A 20,922-nucleotide genomic window follows, 5' to 3' on the forward strand; every position below is an offset into this window, starting at 1 on the left:
TCTATGTACTTTATTGTTTCAGGTCTTATATTTAGGTCTTTGATCCATTTTGAATTAATTTTAGTACACGGGGACAGGCTGTAGTCGAGTTTCATTCTTTTGCATGTGGCTTTCCAGTTTTCCCAACACCATTTGTTGAAGAGGCTTTCTTTTCTCCATTGTGTGTTGTTGGCCCCTTTATCAAAGATTATTTGACCATATATATGTGGTTTTATTTCTGGGCTTTCTATTCTGTTCCATTGGTCTGAGTGTCTATTTTTCTGCCAATACCATGCTGTTTTGATTGTCGTGGCCCTATAATATAGTTTAAAGTCAGGTATTGTAATGCCCCCAGCTTCATTCTTTTTCCTTAGGATTGTTTTGGCTATTCGGGGTTTTTTATAGTTCCATATAAATCTGATGATTTTTTGTTCCATTTCTTTAAAAAATCTCATAGGGATTTTGATGGGAATTGCATTAAATTTGTATATTGTTTTGGGTAATATGGCCATTTTGATTATATTTATTCTTCCTATCCAAGAACAAGGAATATTTTTCCATCTCATTGTATCTTTTTCGATTTCCCTTAACAATGCTTTGTAATTTTCATTATATAGGTCCTTTACGTTCTTTGTTATGTTTATTCCTAGGTATTTTATTTTTTTTGTTGCAATCGTGAAGGGGATTATTTTTTTGAGTTTGTTTTCTAATATTTCATTGTTGGCATATAGAAAGGCTATGGACTTTTGTATGTTAATTTTGTATCCTGCGACCTTACTGTATTGGTTTATTGTTTCTAATAATCTTTTTGTGGAGTCCTTCGGGTTTTCGATGTATAGGATCATATCATCAGCAAAAAGTGATAGCTTTACTTCTTCTTTTCCGATATGGATGCCTTTTATTTCTTTGTCTTGTCTGATTGCTCTGGCCAGAACTTCTAGCACCACGTTGAATAAGAGTGGAGAGAGTGGACAACCCTGTCTTGTTCCTGATTTAAGGTAGAAAGTCCTCAGTTTTATGCCGTTTAATAGGATGTTGGCTGATGGTTTATCATATATGGCCTTTATCATGTTGAGATATTTTCCTTCTATACCCATTTTGTTGAGAGTCTTAAACATAAAATTGTGTTGTATTTTATCAAAAGCCTTTTCTGCATCTATTGATAAGATCATGTGGTTTTTGTTCTTTGTTTTGTTGATATGGTGTATTACGTTAACCGTTTTGCGTATGTTGAACCATCCTTGAGATTCTGGGATGAATCCCACTTGATCATGATGTATTATTTTTTTAATATGTTGTTGTATTCGGTTTGCCAGTATTTTGTTTAGTATTTTAGCATCTGTATTCATTAGAGATATTGGTCTGTAGTTTTCTTTCTTTGTGCCATCCTTGCCAGGTTTTGGTATGAGGGTTATGTTGGCCTCATAAAATGTGTTTGGAAGTATTGCTTCTTCTTCAATTTTTTGGAAGACTTTGAGTAGAATAGGAACCAAGTCTTCTTTGAATGTTTGATAGAATTCACTAGTATAACCGTCTGGGCCTGGACTTTTATTTTTGGGGAGATTTTTAATAGTTTTTTCTATTTCCTCCCTGCTGATTGGTCTGTTTAGGCTTTCTGCTTCTTCATGACTCAGTCTAGGAAGGTTGTATTGTTCTAGGAATTTATCCATTTCTTCTAGATTGTTGTATTTGGTGGCATATAATTTTTCATAGTATTCTACAATAATTCTTTGTATTTCTATGATGTCTGTGGTGATCTCTCCTCTTTCATTTTGGATTTTATTTATTTGAGTCCTGTGTCTTTTTTCCTTGGTGAGTCTTGCCAAGGGTTTGTCAATTTTGTTGATCTTTTCAAAGAACTAGCTCCTTGTTTTATTGATTTTTTCAAAATTTTTTTGTTCTCTATTTCATTTATTTCTGCTCTGATTTTTATTATCTCCTTTCTTCGGCTGGTTTTGGGTTGTCTTTGTTCTTCTTTTTCTAGTTCCTTAAGGTGTGAAGTTAAGTGGTTTACTTCGGCTCTCTCTTGTTTGTTCATATAGGCCTGAAGTGATATGAACTTTCCTCTTATTACTGCTTTTGCTGCATCCCAGAGATTCTGATATGTCGTATTTTCATTTTCATTTGTCTGTATATATCTTTTGATTTCTGCGCTTATTTCTTCTTTGACCCATTCATTTTTTAGAAGTATGTTGTTTAGTTTTCACATTTTTGTGGGTTTTTCCCCCTCTTTTTTGCAGTTGAATTCTAGTTTCAAGGCTTTATGATCAGAAAATATGCTTGGTACAATTTCAATTTTTCTAAATTTGCTGATATTGTCTTTGTGGCCCAACATATGGTCAATTCTTGAGAATGTTCCATGTACACTAGAGAAAAATGTATACTCTGTCGCTTTGGGATGAAGTGTCCTGTAGATGTCTATCATATCCAGGTGTTCTAGTATTTCGTTTAAGGCCACTATATCTTTATTGATTCTCTGTTTGGATGACCGATCTAGAGCCGTCAGCGGTGTATTGAGGTCTCCAAGTATGATTGTATTTTTGTTAGTTTTTGTTTTAAGGTCAATAAGTAGCTGTCTTATATATTTTGGTGCTCCTTGGTTTGGTGCATATATATTAAGGATTGTTACGTCTTCTTGATTCAACTTCCCCTTAATCATTATGAAATGACCATTTTTGTCTCTGCGTACTTTTTCTGTCTTGTAGTCAGCATTATTAGATATGAGTATTGCTACACCTGCTTTTTTTTGGGTGTTGTTTGCTTGGAGTATTGTTTTCCAGCCTTTCACTTTGAATTTGTTTTTATCCTTGTTGCTTAGATGTGTTTCTTGTAGGCAGCATATAGTTGGATTTTCTTTTTTAATCCATTCTGCTACTCTGTGTCTTTTTATTGGTAAGTTTAATCCATTTACATTTAGTGTAATTATTGACACTTGTGGGTTCCCTACTGCCATTTTATAAATTGCTTTCTGTTAGTTTTGTATCTAGTTTGATTCTTCTCTTTTGTTTTTCTATCATTTGTTTTTGTTTGTTTGTGTTCCATACTTCTTTCCTCTATTGCTACCTTTTTTAAGTCAAGTGTTTTTGTGGTGGTTTTTTTAAGGGTGGTTACCATTAAGTAATGAAAAGGGTACCTACCATATTCATTGCAGTACCCTATCTTATAAGTATTTCTGCACTTCATCATCCTTTGCTACTGTTAATCTCCATCCTCTCCCCCCTTTTTTTCCTTTGTTGTCACAGTTTAAGTTTGGTTTTATTGTGTTCTTGGTGGAGCTGTTACTTGTGGTGTTGTTTTCTTTTGTTCTTTGAATCTGGTTGGAAAACCCCCCTTAGTATTTCCTGGAGTGGGGGCTTTCTGTTGATAAATTCTCTCATCTTTTCTGTATTTGTGAATGTTTTTATATCTCCTTCATACTTGAAGGATAGCTTTGATGGGTATAGTATTCTTGGCTGAAAGTTCCTCTCTTTCAGGGCTTTAAATATTGGGGTCCACTCTCTTCTAGCTTGTAGAGTTTCTGCTGAGAAATCTGATGATAATCTAATAGGCCTTCCTTTATATGTTGTACTCTTCTTTTCCCTGGCTGCCTTGAGAATTTTTTCTTTGTCATTGGTTTGTGTCATCTTTATTATGATGTGCCTTGGAGTGGGTTTGTTGGGGTTAAGAAAGCTTGGTGTTCTGTTTGCTTCTTGAATTTGAGGCTTTAGTTCCTCCCACAGGCTTGGGAAGTTCTCGTCTATTATTTGTTTGAGTATATTCTCCATTCCATTTTCTTTCTCTTCTCCCTCTGATATACCTATTATTCTTATGTTATTCTTTCTGATGGAGTCAGACAATTCCTGTAGGGCTTTCTCATTTTTTATTATTTTTGAGTCTCTTTCTTCTTCTCTCTGTTGTGCCTCAAGTTGTTTGTCTTCTATTTCACTAATCCTATCTTCAATCTGGGCTGTTCTGTTAGCTAAGCTTGTTACCTCATTTTTCAGCTCGTGAATTGAGTTTTTCATTTCTGTTTGATTTGTTTTTATAGTTTCAATTTCCTTGGTAATATATTCTTTGTGTTCATTGAGTTGTTTTCTGATCTCCCTATATTGCCTTTCTGTGTTTTCTTGTATATCTCTGAGTATTTTTAAGATTTCTATTTTAAATTCTCTGTCATTTAGCTCCAAGGCTTCCAATATGTTAAGTCTTTTCTCCATAGATTTTTCCACATCTATTTGTGTTACCTCTCTTTCTTTTGTATCCATAATATTCGATTTCCTCTTTCTTATCGGCATCTGAGGGTGGTCTTATTGATAGCACGCAGGCGCACTCCCTCGCGGCTTGAATGAGCGTCGCTGCGGTAGCTTCCTCCACACCCTCGTCTCTCAGATTCAAGTGATAACAGTTTTTTTGCTTTCAGTTTGTGTGGAACTCCGGAATGCTCCGAGGATAAATTTTTCTGTTTCTAGTTGATAAATTTGTTGTGATTTAGGGGAGAGCTGTCGGACGCACTTCTCACGGCGCCATTTCCGTGACGTCCTATTTATTTTTTAAGTGAGAGGAGGGGAGATAGTGAGACAGACTCCCGCATGCACCCAGACCAGGATCTACCTGGCAACCCCTGTCTTGGGCCGATGCTCACAACTGAGCTATTTTTAACACCTGAGATGGAGGCTCTATAAAGCCATCCTCAGTGCCCTGGGCCAACGTGCTCAAATCAGTTGAGCTACTGCCTGTGGGAGGGGAAGAGAGAGAGAGAGAGAGAGAGAGAGAGAAGGAAGAGGGGGAGAGGAGGAGTAGCAGATGATTGCTTCTCCTGTGTGCCCTGACCAGGGATTGAACCTGGGACTTTCACATGCTGGGTTGACACTCTACCACTGAGCCAGAACCCTATAATTGCTACTTTAAAATGGGAATTTGGACTGTCACAAAATTATTCATCAATGGAGAATATATTTCAAAAAGGTAATTATACCAAATTTAGCCATTTAAATATAATCTGTTATATAAAATATAGTTCCTCTTTCCTGTTCTCATCTGTAAGCAGTTAGGATAATTCAGGTAGCTGGAGTCTGAATTTGGAGTAGATTGGATAAATAGTTTTGGGCTTACTTCTGAGTACAGCTGACTTTCATCCTTTGCCTTCTTGGATAGGAGCGGCAGCCATGTTCACCTTAAAGCCCAGGAATGAATTATTAGTCTAGCTTTTAGCTCTTGTCACAGAGGCATGTTATGACTTTCCTACATTTCTGGACAGTTAGGCTGTAATCCTCGGTTATTTAAAAAGGTGTTTGAATGTATTTCATTAAGAGGCCTGAATAAATGGCTATTTTTTCCTACATTTTTGCTCGCTTTTTCAAGTGTTCAGATAGTTTCCAGGTGTGACAGTTAGCTTTACGCTGACTGGAGTACACTTTTTGGATAAGATGAAGTGTTGGGGATGATTTCCTTGACTGCATAAATGTAGCCAGAAAGTTATATGATTTGAAAAGAATTACTTAAGGGTAGAAAAGGAATGCTTAGCTACTAGAATATAGCAGGTTATTATAGGTTGGTTTGAGGGTATTGTCATTTAGCTGGTGGCCCTACAAAGCCGAGCTCTGGTGGGAGATTTAGTATCTACTAATAGTGATATTAACATTCAGTGAGTCCTTGCCCTGTACCAGACTCTGTGTGAGAGTTCAAGTACATCTATCTCACTTAACCCTCCACAAAATTCTAGGAACTCAGCACAATGATTACTCTCACACAGATGAAGAATCTGACAGCAAAACCAGTATGGAACCCCGCTGGTCAGACTACAGAGCCCATGTGCTCTGCTAGCCATTGTGTTCACGTGCCGTCCCGTCCCCAAGGGCAGGGATGCTTCTAAAACAGGCACCGGAAGTAAGGGCTGCTACCTGACCTTAGTGGCTCCTTGTGCCGCTAGGTTTACAGGCAAGAAAGGGGAGCCCAGAGTTGGCTGGCGTGGGTCCTGCTTGCTCAGGGGACACGGGGCTGTTTCCACACACTGGGAAGGACCCTGGCTCCCTCTGTGCCTCCTTTTACCCGACCAGGGCGACAGTAAAGGGTAACGATGACACCTTAGGGATAAAGGTTTGGGCCAGTGGGAGGCAAGGGGTGCCTGTGAGGAAGAGTGTCCCAGGCGCGCAGGATGGCTTCCGGACGGAGCAGGTGCAGACGGGAGCGTCTGCCTGCTGTCTGGTGTCTGCTGCTTGTCCTTTGCTGCAGTAAACACAGCCCACACTCAGCCTCTTCCCCATTCTTTATTGGAAAAGTGTCATTTTCTTTTGCTTAACAGGGTCCTGGTGGTTAAGTTTATGGCCTTGTCTGTGGATTTCAGACTAGAGAGGAATATCCACTGGATGGGATAATGGCAGCAGAACCAGAAAAGAAGTGGACATTGTGGGTGCTGAGCTGATGTTGGTTAGAAAGTTTTAAAATTGTCTTTTGATTATTCAAAAAAATAAATAAATAAAGCTAATACACATGGTTAAATGTTAAACAGTACAAGATGGCACATGACAAAAAGTAAAGGGCTTTGTGTCCTGTGCCAAAATCCACACTGCTTTTCTCGAGAGATATGCACCGTTAATAATTTTTTCCAAAAATTACATATATACAGTTGTCCCTCACCATCTCGTGGTTCACTTTTTGTGGTCTCACTGTTACCACAGATTTTTAAATTGTATATATCTAATTTTATATCATGGATTTTTCGCTATATCGTGGGATTTTGTGGTATATAGGTATTTTTATATATTTATTATTTTATTTTTATTTTTTTATTTTATTTATTTTTTATTTTTTTATTTATTTATTTTTTCTTTCTGAAGCTGGAAACAGGGAGAGACAGTCAGACAGACTCCCGCATGCGCCCGACCGGGATCCACCCAGCACGCCCACCAGGGGCGACGCTCTGCCCACCAGGGGGCGATGCTCTGCCCATCCTGGGCATCGCCATGTTGCGACCAGAGCCACTCTAGCGTCTGAGGCAGAGGCCACAGAGCCATCCCCAGCGCCCGGGCCATCTTTGCTCCAATGGAGCCTTGGCTGCGGGAGGGGAAGAGAGAGACAGAGAGGAAAGCGCGGCGGAGGGGTGGAGAAGCAAATGGGCGCTTCTCCTGTGTGCCCTGGCCAGGAATCGAACCTGGGTCCTCCGCACGCTAGGCATATATTTATTATTTTAAATATTTTTGAGGTAAAGTAAACAAATAAGTGTGGGAAAGTTTTATAAGAATGTGGGGAGGGTTTATAAAACCTTAAAATATATATAAATAATAAAATAAATAAAAGGTCGCTACTTACGGATTTTCGCCAATTGCGGGGGTTTCTGGAACCTGACCCCTGCGACAGACGAGGGACCACTGCATATATGTGTAGACACACATACACATATGTGTATTTTGGTAACATAAGTGGCATTATACTCTATTCATTATTCTATGTCTACCTTTTCTCACTGAATACTATATAGTGGAGATTTTTTCATATCAGTACATAGAGGTCTCATTTTTGAAAAATGGTTGTATATTAATCCATAGTAACACCTTCTGTGGGCACAATATTTTGTGGTTGACAAAGTGTTTATATATATTGTCTCTCTGGGCCTCCTAGTAGCCACTGGGGAGATATCAAAAGACCCAGAGCAGTTGCTCGGTTCATCCAGGATCACATGGAGGCTGGGACTCAAACACAGGGCTCTGCTCCTGGCATGGTGGCATCCCCTACATGTGCCCATATCCCTTCCATTTAGTGCAGGGACCACAGTGGAGGCAAATGCTCTGCAAGCAGTAAAAAATGCCCATATGGCACCCCGAGAAGCCAGAGGAAGAGGAGATGTGGACCGCAGGAAAGTGAGCAAAGAGAATGATTGACGTTTGGAACTAGGATGGGTCCCAGAGATCAGCAGATCCGCCCCTTTCCTTTCACAGACGAGGACCTGGGGCCGGATATCAAACAGCCTGTTCAGGCCACACGGGTCATTTTCATTCTTGAAACTAGTTCTGGAGAGGGCAGGAAAAGGAGACTCCGGACTTTTCGGGCTCTCGCTCTCATCAGCTCGGCTGGGGTGTGTGTGGACAGGCAGGCGGACTGGGAAGCAGACACACCCCTGAGAAACGAGAGAACTCCTTCCGCGCACTGTGAAGTAGCCCATCTGGGGGAATTCTCCCTGCAGGGCAGAGTGACCACCTGGACGCGTGCTGACTGCATGCCCAGGCAATGCAGATCTTAATGCTGCTCTGCCTCCCGCCCCTTCGCTTCCTGGGCATCTAACACCCACAGAGCTCTTCTCCAGGCTGCCGGGCCACTACAGCGTGTGTCGAAGAAGCTGTTCCGATCGTGAGGGCTGCACAATGCATGAGATTATCTATGCTACTCTGGCTTAAATTTACCGTGCAAGTAAGGCAAATAAATACAAAACAGGTCTCCTTATGCATGGGTTTTATTTTCTCAAACAACCATACTTTCAAGGTCCATTGGCACTACAATGAATGAAACCAGCACCCGTTTACTTTTGCTTGTTAAGAGAAGTTGTTACTCAGTTGAGAAAATACACTGGTAGCTGTTTCTAAGTCAGACAGACTTTCTTTTCGTTTATTCACACACTTTTGAAGTGGGCTTTAACGTTTTTATTTTTAAAGGACGGTGACAGAACTCATATTAAAGTGCACTAGAAGACCACTGAGTGAGATGCTCTTGCATCTTCTTTCATTAGTTTTTTCAGGATACCTGAGAGGAGCTTTGGCGAGGGAGTTCATCTTGGAGGGTTCCTGAAGATGATGAAACCCCTGATTGAGCAGTTCGATGGTCAGGAGTCATTCCGGTGTGGCAGTGTGAGGGGCATTCAAGTTCCACACCACACTTGGTGTCTTATTAGACGCGGTCCTTCCACTCTCCCCCACAGCACCACAGCGAGCTCACCGGGGAGCATGGGCAATGGACTTAGCCGGTCTGGGAATGCAGGACAGACGCACAGCTCTGCTCAGGGTCCCTGAGATACACCCTCTAGCTCGGATCGCCAGACCATTTCCTTCTTACTTGACTCTTCAGCTTCAGGCAAGGACAGTGTGCAGTTGTTCCTACTGCTGTTGGACACCAGTGTTTGGACTTTAACTGGGTCCAGGTAGGAAGAAAGCTTAGAAAGCCCTCTGTGAACAGAAGGACAGAGCGAAGGAGAAGCATCTCGAGGTGATGTGAATGCTGCTTGGCATGGGACTAACCACACCAGTTGTCATTCTGCTTTCCTTTGCTTGATCCTTACCTATTGTCCCAGAAGGAACAATGTCAGAAAGTCCTTTCTTGGGCCATGGAACAGCACTTGCTATTTGCTGAGCCCTGAGAGACTTTCTTGAAAGCGGTTCATTGTTTCAGGTAGTGCTGTGAAATGGGGGTCACTGACTGCATTATGTTGTTTTTTATTGCAGCTGTTGGTTTGACCCTGTGCCAAGTGCTTCAAACAGTTGTGATTTTGCAGCTGGTAAGCAAGGCTACATGAGGAAAAGGATCATGTCGTTGCCCTGGCCAAGATTTTTAGCGGACTGGGGTCTGATGAGGGCAAATAGATAAAGGCTTCCTTTTTTTTTTTTTTTTTTTTTTTTTTTTTTTTACTTCATCTTTATTTAGAAAAAGAAACTTTCCAGGACAATTATCCTTCCTAGAATTCTTTAAAATGGATTTCCTTTAAAAACATACTTCTATGCAAGTAATGTTTTTGTCTCATTTATAACTAAAGGTACAATGCCAATTGAAGGAGGTATTGCCACTGGTAAGATACATGAGAACTGCCTTGCTGTGAAGGCGTTGACTTAGGGTGCATGATTGTTGTGCCGTTTTTATTGGTGCACAGTGACGACAGATGTGGTTGTGAAATACTTCTAACCATGACACACTAAATGTCCTCACTGGATTTTTAGGAATGTGTTCAGTAAGACAGCCAAATTCTGTTTCATTTTGTTTGGCTCATTCCATTGGCTGTAAGGCAGAATATTCACTTTAATATCTGAGTCACAATGTATTTCCAAACATTATACCATAATTGCTGTTTCGAGAATGTAAATTTCTTATTTATGTCATCAGTCCCTTGCTTTACCCTCTCTCCTTCTCTATTTTATACTGGAATGTGCTCAGTGGCTTTCCAGGAAGGCTTTGATAATGTTGCATCATAACCCACTGGTGAATATATTTCATGTGGTGCATTTCTCATCTTAAACATGGAAGTGTTAGCTTCTGCAGATAATTCTATTGCTGCTGGGGAAATGCCCTCCCAGTGATATGATATAGTAATTACCTCAAGGCATTACATTTTTATTACAGTTTCAAGTATAACAATATTTAGGCATTCTGGTTCAGTGGTTATGGAAGTCTTTCCAGTTCACCAGCCCTTCCGTGGTGTTCCTGGAGGAACCAGAACCCGAGAAGGAGACAGACCCGAATTGAAGCATGACTCTGCCATCTCCTAGCTGAGCAGCCTTGAGCAAGTTAATCAATCGCTTGAGGGCTCACTTTCTGCTTTTGTAATGTGGGAATTATAGTAAGCTAACTTGTCAGTTATGATGCTGAGATCAGGTGAGGGGCTAAGGTAATCTAGTGGGATCTCGGTCCATGGAGATACCTGGGCGAGGCTCCGAGGTTCCCAGCCCCCTTGGGGTGCAGTCACACAGCGGATAATCTATCTGCACAGGCCAATTGTGGGTGCACAACGTGGACGGATTCCTTTCCCTGCCCTGCTTCATGTAGATGCTTCCTATACCCATCACTCGCAGCAAGAATGGATACCCATCTAAAAAAATGGTGGTAAAACAGTCATAAAATTTATCATTTCAATAACTTTTAAGTTTCCAGTTCAATGGCATTAAGTGCATTCACATTGTTGGGTAACCATTACCATTGCCCATTTCCAGAACTTTTTTCTTATCATTTTAAGCAGAATCTGCACTCATTGAACAGGAAGTTTCCCAGTTCCCCACAACACTTACTACTCTACTTTCTGTCTCTGTGAATTTGACTACTCTAGGTATTTCATATAAGTAGAATCATGCAGTGTGTGTCCCTTTGTGTCCGGCTTATTTTACTTAGCATAGATAATATCTTCAAGGTTCATCCATGTTTTAGCATGTGTCAGAATTTTATTTCTTTTTAAAGCTGAATAAAATTCCATTCGATGTATGTACCACATGTTATCATCTATCTGTCAATGAACACTTGGGTTACTGGCACTTGTTGACTACAGTGAATGGTGCTGTTACAAACATGGGTATCCAAATACCTGTTGGAGTCTCTGCTTTTAATTTTGGGGGGCATATACCCAGAAATGGAATTTCTGAATCATATGAGTTCTAGCTACATCATGACATGACACTCAAGCTTCAGAATAGCTTGTTGGGTACTTATTTGTTGGTGTGCAAATGAAATCACAAATTCATCATGCTTAAAATTGTTTCATACCTCTTCTTCTTGTCCACTCCCAAATCAGATCCTCTTTCTGATTAAGAACAATTTTTAAGACACCCTGGCACAAACCACTACCATCTTTGACTTCCTCTGTCTCCTCTAGCACTAAGAATTAGGCAAAACTATTTCTAGCTTCTTCACATCTTCCATCTGCCTTACCTACTTTACTACTCGGAGATTATTAGTGCATATTTTGGTGTGACTTTTTTTTCTTGATTTAACTTTGACAACTTTTAATGCTTCATTTTAAATGAAAATCATACACTCCCATTTTCATTAAAAGATCTTTTGAATTCTCATTTCTACAACAAATACCCTATCAGTCTTTGTTTTCTTTTTGCTAGTGGGCCCCCAAACAGCATTACTGTTGGGACTAGTTCTTTAGATTTACCAGACAGCTCCCATAACACTCTTCCTTTTGGTTGCAGGAAATGAGTGTGTGCAGCCTGACCAAGATAAAGCATCATTCATAAACCAAGGGTTGGAGTAGATGGAGATTATGCAGGGAGCCAACATTTTTCTCAGTGCGCAAGGGAGCACAGAACTTCTGTCTCTCTGTACAAGTGTGTCCAGGAGATGTGGACCTTTCATTTTATTCATGTGAGCTAAATCAAATTTTATTGCCCTCCAAAATTAAATATGGTTTGGCCTTACACAGGAAGATACAGTTCTTGAGTGAAGAAGGTCTTTCCCTTTGGGCAAGTTGGCCCTTCCATGTATGAAAGTTGTTAGAATACATGAAAGTTTGATCTCTGGAATGAGGAAGACCTTGCTTCAAAACCCATCTCTGCCACTTGCTTCCTGTGTGGCTTTGAATAGGCTTTATAAACTTCACCAACAGTTCTGCATCTGTAAAATGGAAGTTAATATAATTTCTTCATCATAAAGTTGTTGGATTAAATGAAATAATCCACATATAGCAGAATACTGGCACACCACTTCACTACCCAATAGGATCAATTTTTTTTAGTAGAGACAACATTGGGCAGACTCTCGCATGCCATTGCCTTCCAGACAAAAACTGAGCATTAAGTGTGAAATAAACAAGTTGAGGAGAAATATCTTCTGGCAGCTCCCTCTCAGGTCCGGGCAGTCACTAGTTTATAGACCAGTGCTTTGAAAATTCATGAGCCGATCCTTATTATCTTCTCACTGCTTAGGCTCAAAACTATGTTTTGACATGTATTCTGTACCTTAACACGTAAGTAAAAAAATATAACCATTTCTTAATAAAACTAAAAAACTACAGATTTTTTTTGACTAAATATGTGTAGGGTCCTGTGATTTCATATTAAATTTAAGCTGTATTTCACCTCTCTGCATACATATTGATACTTAGAAGTAGAAAGAAATACAGATTTTGACATCTTGTTTGTCCCTTTTCTTGTGTACAGCTCCAGGATACTTTGAATCCTAACAAACACTAATTTATGTAAATATTCAATGAGAAACTTTAATAAGAGACTACAAGTAGCCAAGCAGGTATAAAAAGAATGGGACTTTGAAAATAAAATATTATTTTGTTGGAAACCTCCAATGAGGCTTTTAGATAGATTAGCTAAAATTGGCTTTTAGTTGGTCTTTGGGTACTTACACATTGGAGAGTTAATTTATCTTTAATTGGAGAATCCATTTTCATTTCCATGGCTAAAAAGTCTGGACAGTTAGCTAAATGTGCATCTATGTAATAAGAAATGACAAGTGTTTCTTCCTTAATAGCGCAAAGCCTTTTACTAGTTTTCATACTTGGCTTTTGGTCTAACCTCATGAAAGTCTCCTTGATTTTAATGCATTTCCCCCCAGAGTACTGTGTCTGCCTTTATTGAGCTCATTCATAAGAATATCACAGAACAAGAGTTGCTGTCATCTTCATTTTTGGGGGGAGGGAGAGGGAGTCATGAAGTAAACCTGTATGTGCTTCCTTCTGTGTGTTGCAAGCTGGTAGAGCATGTTAAAAAGCATCAGAGATAGAAATAGTTGGCAAGCACAGTTCAAGTACAATTTCTGATTCCATAGTTTAAAAAGTAGTAAAAAACAAATAATGTCACTATGCACATATCACAGAACTGCATTATTGAGGTAAATTGATGTTCAGATTTATCTGGTAGGGTTGAATCAGATTTTGAATATCCTATCTTCAACCATAACACCACAGATGGCACACAACATACTATATCATTGGTCACTGAGCAGTCCATAGAGTCTGTTGTGCAGGAAACCCTTCAGTAAAGACGTGCCTTCTCCCCTATTAAGCCTTTAATGTTGTTAATAATATATTTATGAGAAATTTAATTTTCTATGGAAAATAATAAAATAGACCCGCTATATTCTTAGCTAAATCTGTTCTTTGGTGGTTGAGCAAGGGGATGGATCAAGGAAGTTATTAGTCACCTTGTGGGGTTGAACTTCAGAAAAGTCATAGTAGAAGTTCAAAAAAGTTAAATTACTATGAAAGTAAATCATAGTTAGTGAAATGAGCTACATCAAAGTACACACAAAATATTAAAGAAAAATAAAACGTAATTCAGGTAAACAACTCTATAAAGAACAAGATTTAAAATAATTTAGAGTACATGGATTTTTATTTAGGAGCAATCATAAATACACTCATATTAGAAGACCAGCAAGACATCAAAATAGAAACAGTGGTGGAGATAATTCATGGGTAATGCAAGATCTTATTTCTTACTCCTGTCTCCTTGCATCTGTGAAGAGCTGCTCCTTTATGCTAATGTCTAGCTCCACTAAGTGTTGAAGAGTATAGTCATCTCTCTCTCTGCTGGTTTCATGGTCCTCATACCACCCTTAGGACCAACTCTTGCTCTTGGGGCCTTGAGTTTTGGGGTCCTGCGGTGTAGTGGCCATGGCTTTGTTCAAGGTAATCATCTTCTCAGTCATTACTTCCTTTATAGAACTCCAGTCTGCCCCTCAAGAGGTTTGTGTTCCACAGCTGGGGTTGTGGGGAGGAGGGGGTTGAGAGGTAGTAGAAAGCTTCAGCAACTCCATTTTATTCAGATAACAAGTACTTGTTGAGCTTTACTATGTGCTTGAGAATGTACGGGGCACAGGATAAATGGTAATAAATCAGAGTGATATAGTCCTTCCTTTGTCAAGCCTAAAGTGACCTGGGGTCGAGACAAGCACTTAAAGTCTGTTGTAGTAAGCATTGTAACAGGACAAATGCTACCTGTTGTTGGAGGGACAAAAAAGATTTCTTTCAGAAGAGGAGTTGGTATCGGGACTGACATATCTGAAAGTTGAATAGGATTCATTTGGACCAAGAGTAAGAAAGTTGTGTTCCCACAAGAAAGGGCATGTGCAAAGTCCGAGAGGTCAGGAGGAGCATGGTGTGTTTGGACAGAAGGACATGGCTAGAACTTGGCTGGAATTTAAAGTGGTGACTCATAAGGCCAGAGAAAGAACTCCTCTAGAACAGCTGTGTAAGCTGTCTTAAGGCATTTAGATTTTATTCTTAGAACTTTGAGGACCATCAGAATATTAAAGCAAGATTAGAGGCATAATGGTATATGATTTTAGAAAAGTCACTGGCAACATGGTGGGAATGATTGGCAGGAGAAGCCTGGAGGCAGGGTGGGGCTTATTGGACTGTTGCAATAGTCTGGGTAGAAGATGGTATAGGCTAGGGTAGTGATGATGGACCCAGAGCAAACTTGATTTTGCCTTGGAAAAGAATTTTAAAATAATTGATGTGATTAGTGTGTGTATGTATCTATGGGGTTTGATGAGGGAAAGGGTAGAGTCTAGACTTTAGGCTTTGAGGTGGAGTAGTAAATAGGAACAGACTGATGAGGGAAGAAGATGACCAGTTATGTTTCAAACACATCTATCTTCGAAGAGTCTGAGACAGTGAAGTCTAAGTGGACCGGGCAAGTGGGTCTACAGGTCTGAAGTTCAGTAAAGAGAATTGGTTTGAGGTGGCTTCCAGAATGCACCGAGGGGAAAATGTGACAAAAAGAGTATTAAATTCCCCTTAGCTACTGCTTGTTTTATTTTATTTTATATTTTTCAGCTTTATTGAGGTATAACTGACAAATAAAATTATAAAATATTTAAAGTGTCAGTGGATGATTTGATATACATTCACATCATGAAAGGATCCCCACTGAGTGAAAGGATCCATCTAACTAACACATCCATAACCTCTAAATTTACCCTTTTTTTGTGAGAACATTTAAGTTCTAGTATTTGCAAATTTCAATGACACAATAGTCTTATCAACTACAGTCACCATGTTATATATTAGATTCTGAGACTTAACTCATCTTATAACTGAAAGTTTGTACTCTTTTACCAACTTCTCCCCTTTTCCTCCATTGTTCTCCCTCCCACCCCCAACCTCAAGCTCCTGTTAGCCACTTTTCTTCTGTTGCCATGAGTTCTACTTTTTTTTTTAGATTCCACATGTAAGTGATACCATGCAGTATTTTTCTCTGACTTATTTCACTTAACATAATACCCTCCAGGTCCACCCATGTTGTATATGACAGGATTTCTCTCTCTTCTTTCAAAGCTGAATAATAATCCATCTTCTTTATCCATTCATCTACTGACGAGTCCTTAGGTTGTTTTCATACCTTGGCTACTGTAAATAATGCTGCAATGAACATGGAGGTGCATCTATCTCTTCAATATCCTGATTTCATTTCCTTTGGGTAAATACCTAGCAGTGGGATCGCTGAGTCATAAGGTAGTTCTATTAGTAGTCTCCTGAGGACCGTGCACACCGTTTTCCCTAGTGGCGGCATCAGTCGGCATCCTCTCCAGCAAGGCACAAGGGTTCCCTTTTCTCCCCATTTCTACTTGCTTGTTCTAATTTGTTGTTTTCACATTTCTTTTGAATTTCTGAATATGGTTCATTGCTTATTTTTGCCACTAACAAAGATAGACTTTCTCTGGGATGATAATAATGCAGAGGTGGTTGCTCTTGAAAGAAGAAAAATGGGAAGAAAAGGAGAACAAAAAGTTAGGAGAAAGAATCCTAGAGAAGCTTGGAGAAAAGCTGTTGCCCCAGAAGCTGGGTTAGCCTGCTAATTCCTGCTCCCAGACTCTGTTGTCCCCACTCTCCAAGTTTACTGTGTTTGTTTCACTCGCTTTCTTAATGTCCACTTCCTATTATTCAAACTCTACATTGGCCCAAAGCCTTTCGATATTTATTTTTGGTGAGTAAAGAAATAGTGATTATTTCTCCAACGTTTCACCTGAATGTCATGTCTTGGCTTTCACCTTCTATCCTTCATCCAGTCTGGGCAGAAGGAACTTTTGGGACAATCTGGTTAAAGGCACCCAGAGTGAGTTCTTCAGTCTCTTCAGTGAAAACACTGTTATGTTTCACTTACACCATTACTTGTGAGGGTTTTTTTTTTTTTTTTTTTTTTTGGCCGCAACAATTTTATTTTTATTTGTTTATTTGTAATTTTTATTAATTTTAATTTATTGTGTTAACATGGATTCGAGTGTTGTGAGTTGTTTTTTACAAGATTAACTCCACGTCAATGGAAGGATTTTTTCATTCATTGCTTTTACAAGACCAAATAATAAAATAAAAAAAGAAGTATTTTCTTGAAGATACTTGAATCAGTTGCATTAATAACATACCTATATCAAGTTATACTCATTAGGAAACAAAGATGTTTGTTATTTTCCTTCTTCTGATATAAGTTGAAAACTTTCAAATCATTGTTTATGGTGTTTGGTTAAGAAGAGTTTGTTTTAATTGTATATGTCAAATATTAATGTACCTATTAATTTTTCTTGTTCCAGTTTAAAAATTCTAAATTGTAATGTGGTTTGGGCAGGAGAAAACTTAGCTAGGTCACAAAAGGTTTGTATTAGAGCAGGATTCTGTTGTTCATCTATTTTCATTCTTGTTAATGGATGAATTCAGTTGCACAAAGCCAGAGAATTTTATGTGTTAAACATGTTAGTTCAGGAATTTCATGTGGTTCTGTAAAGATACACACCTAAGAGAGACGGCCAATCCAAACAACAGTTAGCCAGCTGGCCCCTGACCAGCTCAGTTCTCGCATTTTCTGGCTTGCAAAACAACTGGATTTTGGGAGAGAAAGTGAATCAAAATAATTTTTGGTTCAAATGATTATTGACTATTTTCTTCTGAAGCTTAAGATAAATTCATTTTTTTAGAGTTAAAATAAATCAACATGTACTTCATACAACACTTTAAGAGACCAAACACTGAAGTTTCTTTGAGGTGTCAGAACACACTTTCTGCTTAGAGTTGACATCTGCCCAGGTAAAATTGTTTCTGATTCTGTTTTGTCCCTATTAATAATGATCATCTTAAAGATAACCACTATGGCTGAGTATTTGAATCAGTGTGTGGTCTCTTACTAAAGTTACAAGTTTATAATCCTGTTGATGAGTTGGCTGGTTCCTGTTATGCAGTTGAAGAATGTCAATGTTAATTTGCTCTGACACCTGTTTATTCAGTGGCTTTTATCATGTATGTCTAAAGGTGGAGAACCAAGTTTTCTGAGAGCAACATTTCTTGTCAAGTCCCCACTCCACTCTATTCTAATTGGGACTGACCCTTATGTTGAATACAGGACAAAGAATTCTGCAGTTAAAACATTTCATTACGTGTTGCATCTTGCCTTTTCGTAAACGGCAAAATGGAGACTTAAGGAGAGACTCTGAATTAGAAGATAGAGTATGTACTTTTTTTTTCTTTTTTGCAAATGGAAAACACATTTAAAAATATTACATACCATTTACTTAGTCTCCTTAGTCTAAATTCAGGACATCTGCCCAAGGGGTGTAAGAATTTAAACTTATATAAATGGACTTTGTAAAAATATGTCAGTGCTTATTTATTTGTGATGTTTGATATTCTGCATGCTATACACAAGACTTTTGTTGATGGGTAAAGAAATGGAGGTGACTTCTAAATCTTAGAGAAAAAACTACACATAGGCAATTGATATATGCACCTGATGCTCAGAGAAGAGGGTTGGACTGGAAGCATCCCAGTGAGTCATCTGCATTTAGTGAGAGTGGGAACCTTAGGGGTGGAATAGATTCTTTCATGGGAGAATATGGAGTAGCAAAGAGAGAGGAGGGCCTGACATTGAGCCTTGGTCAGCTATGGCTTAATGATGTTGGGTGGTGAAACATGCAAACAACACGGTGAAGCCACAGGCAGAGAGGTAGAGGGACTCCAGGAGAGTTATATATTATGGAAGCCAAAGGAAAGGAGAAAAGCGTGATTCAGGAGGAAGGGAGGAATCTTTTGATGCTTCTGAGAGATCCAGTATAAGGTGGACGAGAATATCTGTTGGGTTAAACAAAAAGAGTAATTGGTGATATCAGAGAAGCTGCTTTTGCAGGGCAACTAAGGCAAAGAACAGATTGGTATGGGTTGAGCTGTGCAGGAGAGTAAAGGATACAGGATTCCTTAAGTGTAGACATCTCTGAGGATTTGAGTTGCCAAAGAGGGGCAGGAGATGCAACGGAAGTTTGAGAGCAATGTGAAGTCAAGGATGACCTTTTTTTGTGGGACTGACTTGCATGTGATAAAAGCCAATGAGAAGGAAGTATTTGAACAAGAGAGATTCAAAAAACAAGAGAGAAAAGAAAGAGGATTAATAATAAAATTCTAGAAGGAACAATAATTAGTATTTATTGTTTGCTCACCACATCCGGGTCACAGGTATTCTGACATTTAACTCTTAGAATAATGTTGTATAGTGGGTACCATTATTTTCTCCAGGTGAAAGAGGGGGAAAGTGAGACCTGGAGATGCTTACTGACTTGCTCAGTGTCCTCTAACTAGAAAGTGATGGTCTAACTTGCTAACATAAGGACTGACCTCTGCCCACGCCCAGCCAACCACCTCGGCCTGAATTTAGGTGTCCAAGCTGCATTTAAACACCTACTTAAAGATTCTTTAAAATGTGCTTAAGAAGGCCACTTTGAAACTCTCTGAAAGTTCTTAGTTTTATTCTGATAATGATTTTAGCTAATGGACTGGTAAACAAACAAACAAAACAAAAACGGGCTTTCCCTGCTGAGAGAACCGAACCTTGTGTGACAAGGCTTGTGAGCATATAGAAAACGCCGTGCCCCCAAACAGCAGCTGTGAACTGAAGGCGATTTGGCCACAAAACTCCCAAAGCACTTGGCTCAGGCAGAAATGAAGTCTAGCAGAGAGTTTTTGTTGTTGTTGTTGTTTTCCTTCACTTAAAAAGGACAGAAAATGGTTGGCGGGCGGAAGTACCAACATAGTAAGGTCAAGTGAGTGTTATGAAAACATCCTCCAGACAGCTTCACTCTAGATTCTGACTGGCTCTGTTTCCTGAAAAAATATTAATTCTGTCCTCTTGCTTTTAATAGGACATAATGACTACATGTGTCCGGCTACCAACCAGTGCACGATTGATAAAAACAGGAGGAAGAGCTGCCAGGCCTGCCGGCTACGGAAGTGTTATGAAGTGGGCATGATGAAAGGCGGTAGGTCCCTTCTGCACAGGGCTCCGCCCCCTGCATAGGGCTCCACTCCCTGCACAGGGCTCCTCCCCTACACAGGGCACCACCACTAGTGGGCATTGGTGTCTGCCTCCCAGGGCCTGCTCTTCCTATTCCAGTTCCACCGGGAGTCTAGTGTTTTCTCTTCTAATTAGTTTTCCTTTGCTATTTTTGTTTTTCTTTGCAACACAGGTATTTTTATAATACATTTTATTTAAAGAAAACATAGGAAGAGGCTGGAACTGGGAATTCTAACATGCCATTTTGTGTTTTATAGTTTAAATAAATAGTAAATAATTATATTTTCAACTGAAGGTGCGTGGGAGGTGGTGGTGGATGGAAAGAAAGACTGCTCAGTGAGTTATTCTAGAAATAGTCTTCAGTTACTGTTTATATAGCGAATGCTAGAAAACGGTATTGAAGAATAAACCTGCCCTACATTGGGACTTGTAAATGGGAAAGCTGAATAGCTAATTTATAATCTTTCAATCTCTTAGGGAATTTGAATTTCAATCAAAAGGCAGCTTTTTTCCTGTAGAAGTTGGGTCCACCAGCAGCTCCCGTAATCGCAGTGCCTAGCGCCGTGTTGGGAGCTGTGAAGTGAGTCTCGAGCAGAGACAGGCAGCGCGGTGCTCAGGGTCTGTGCCCGGGTTCTCGCGTCTTTGTGGCTGTGGGTGTTGTGGACAGGTGCTATTCTTCTGTCCCCTCATGTATCCAGCCTCCCAGTGTTCTTATGTGAGAGTCCAGGGTCTGGTTCTGGGGGTAAGTGCTTCATACATGTGGTCGCCTGATTGATCTTGCCTTTTGGGGATCTAGTCTTGATGAACAGTGCTTGGATAGTCTTCACAATACAAGGAAAGAAGAAATAAGAGGTGTGTTATTGAAATAAAGTCATGGGTGCATTAAGTGTTTCTGGATGATGCCAAAGTGGGGGAGGGGTGTGGATGATGTGCTTCCTGCTAATTGTAATGGGGGAATGCTTTCTGAAGGGGAAATCTCAGAATGAGT

General features: G+C 39.6%; 1 protein-coding gene across 4 annotated transcripts in view; it reads left to right on the top strand.

Moving 5' to 3' along the window:
• Positions 1–20,922, top strand: part of ESR1 (estrogen receptor 1) — a 366,942-nt gene that overhangs the window by 163,737 nt on the left and 182,283 nt on the right. For all 4 annotated transcript variants that reach the window (XM_066247891.1, XM_066247890.1, XM_066247892.1 and 1 more), the window contains one exon: positions 19,783–19,899. In XM_066247891.1, coding sequence (XP_066103988.1) covers positions 19,783–19,899 — 117 coding nt within the window. The remainder of the gene's footprint in view (positions 1–19,782; positions 19,900–20,922) is intronic.

The sequence above is a fragment of the Saccopteryx bilineata genome, chromosome 12 (assembly GCF_036850765.1).
Source record: "Saccopteryx bilineata isolate mSacBil1 chromosome 12, mSacBil1_pri_phased_curated, whole genome shotgun sequence".
Classification (NCBI taxonomy): Eukaryota; Metazoa; Chordata; class Mammalia; order Chiroptera; family Emballonuridae; genus Saccopteryx; species Saccopteryx bilineata.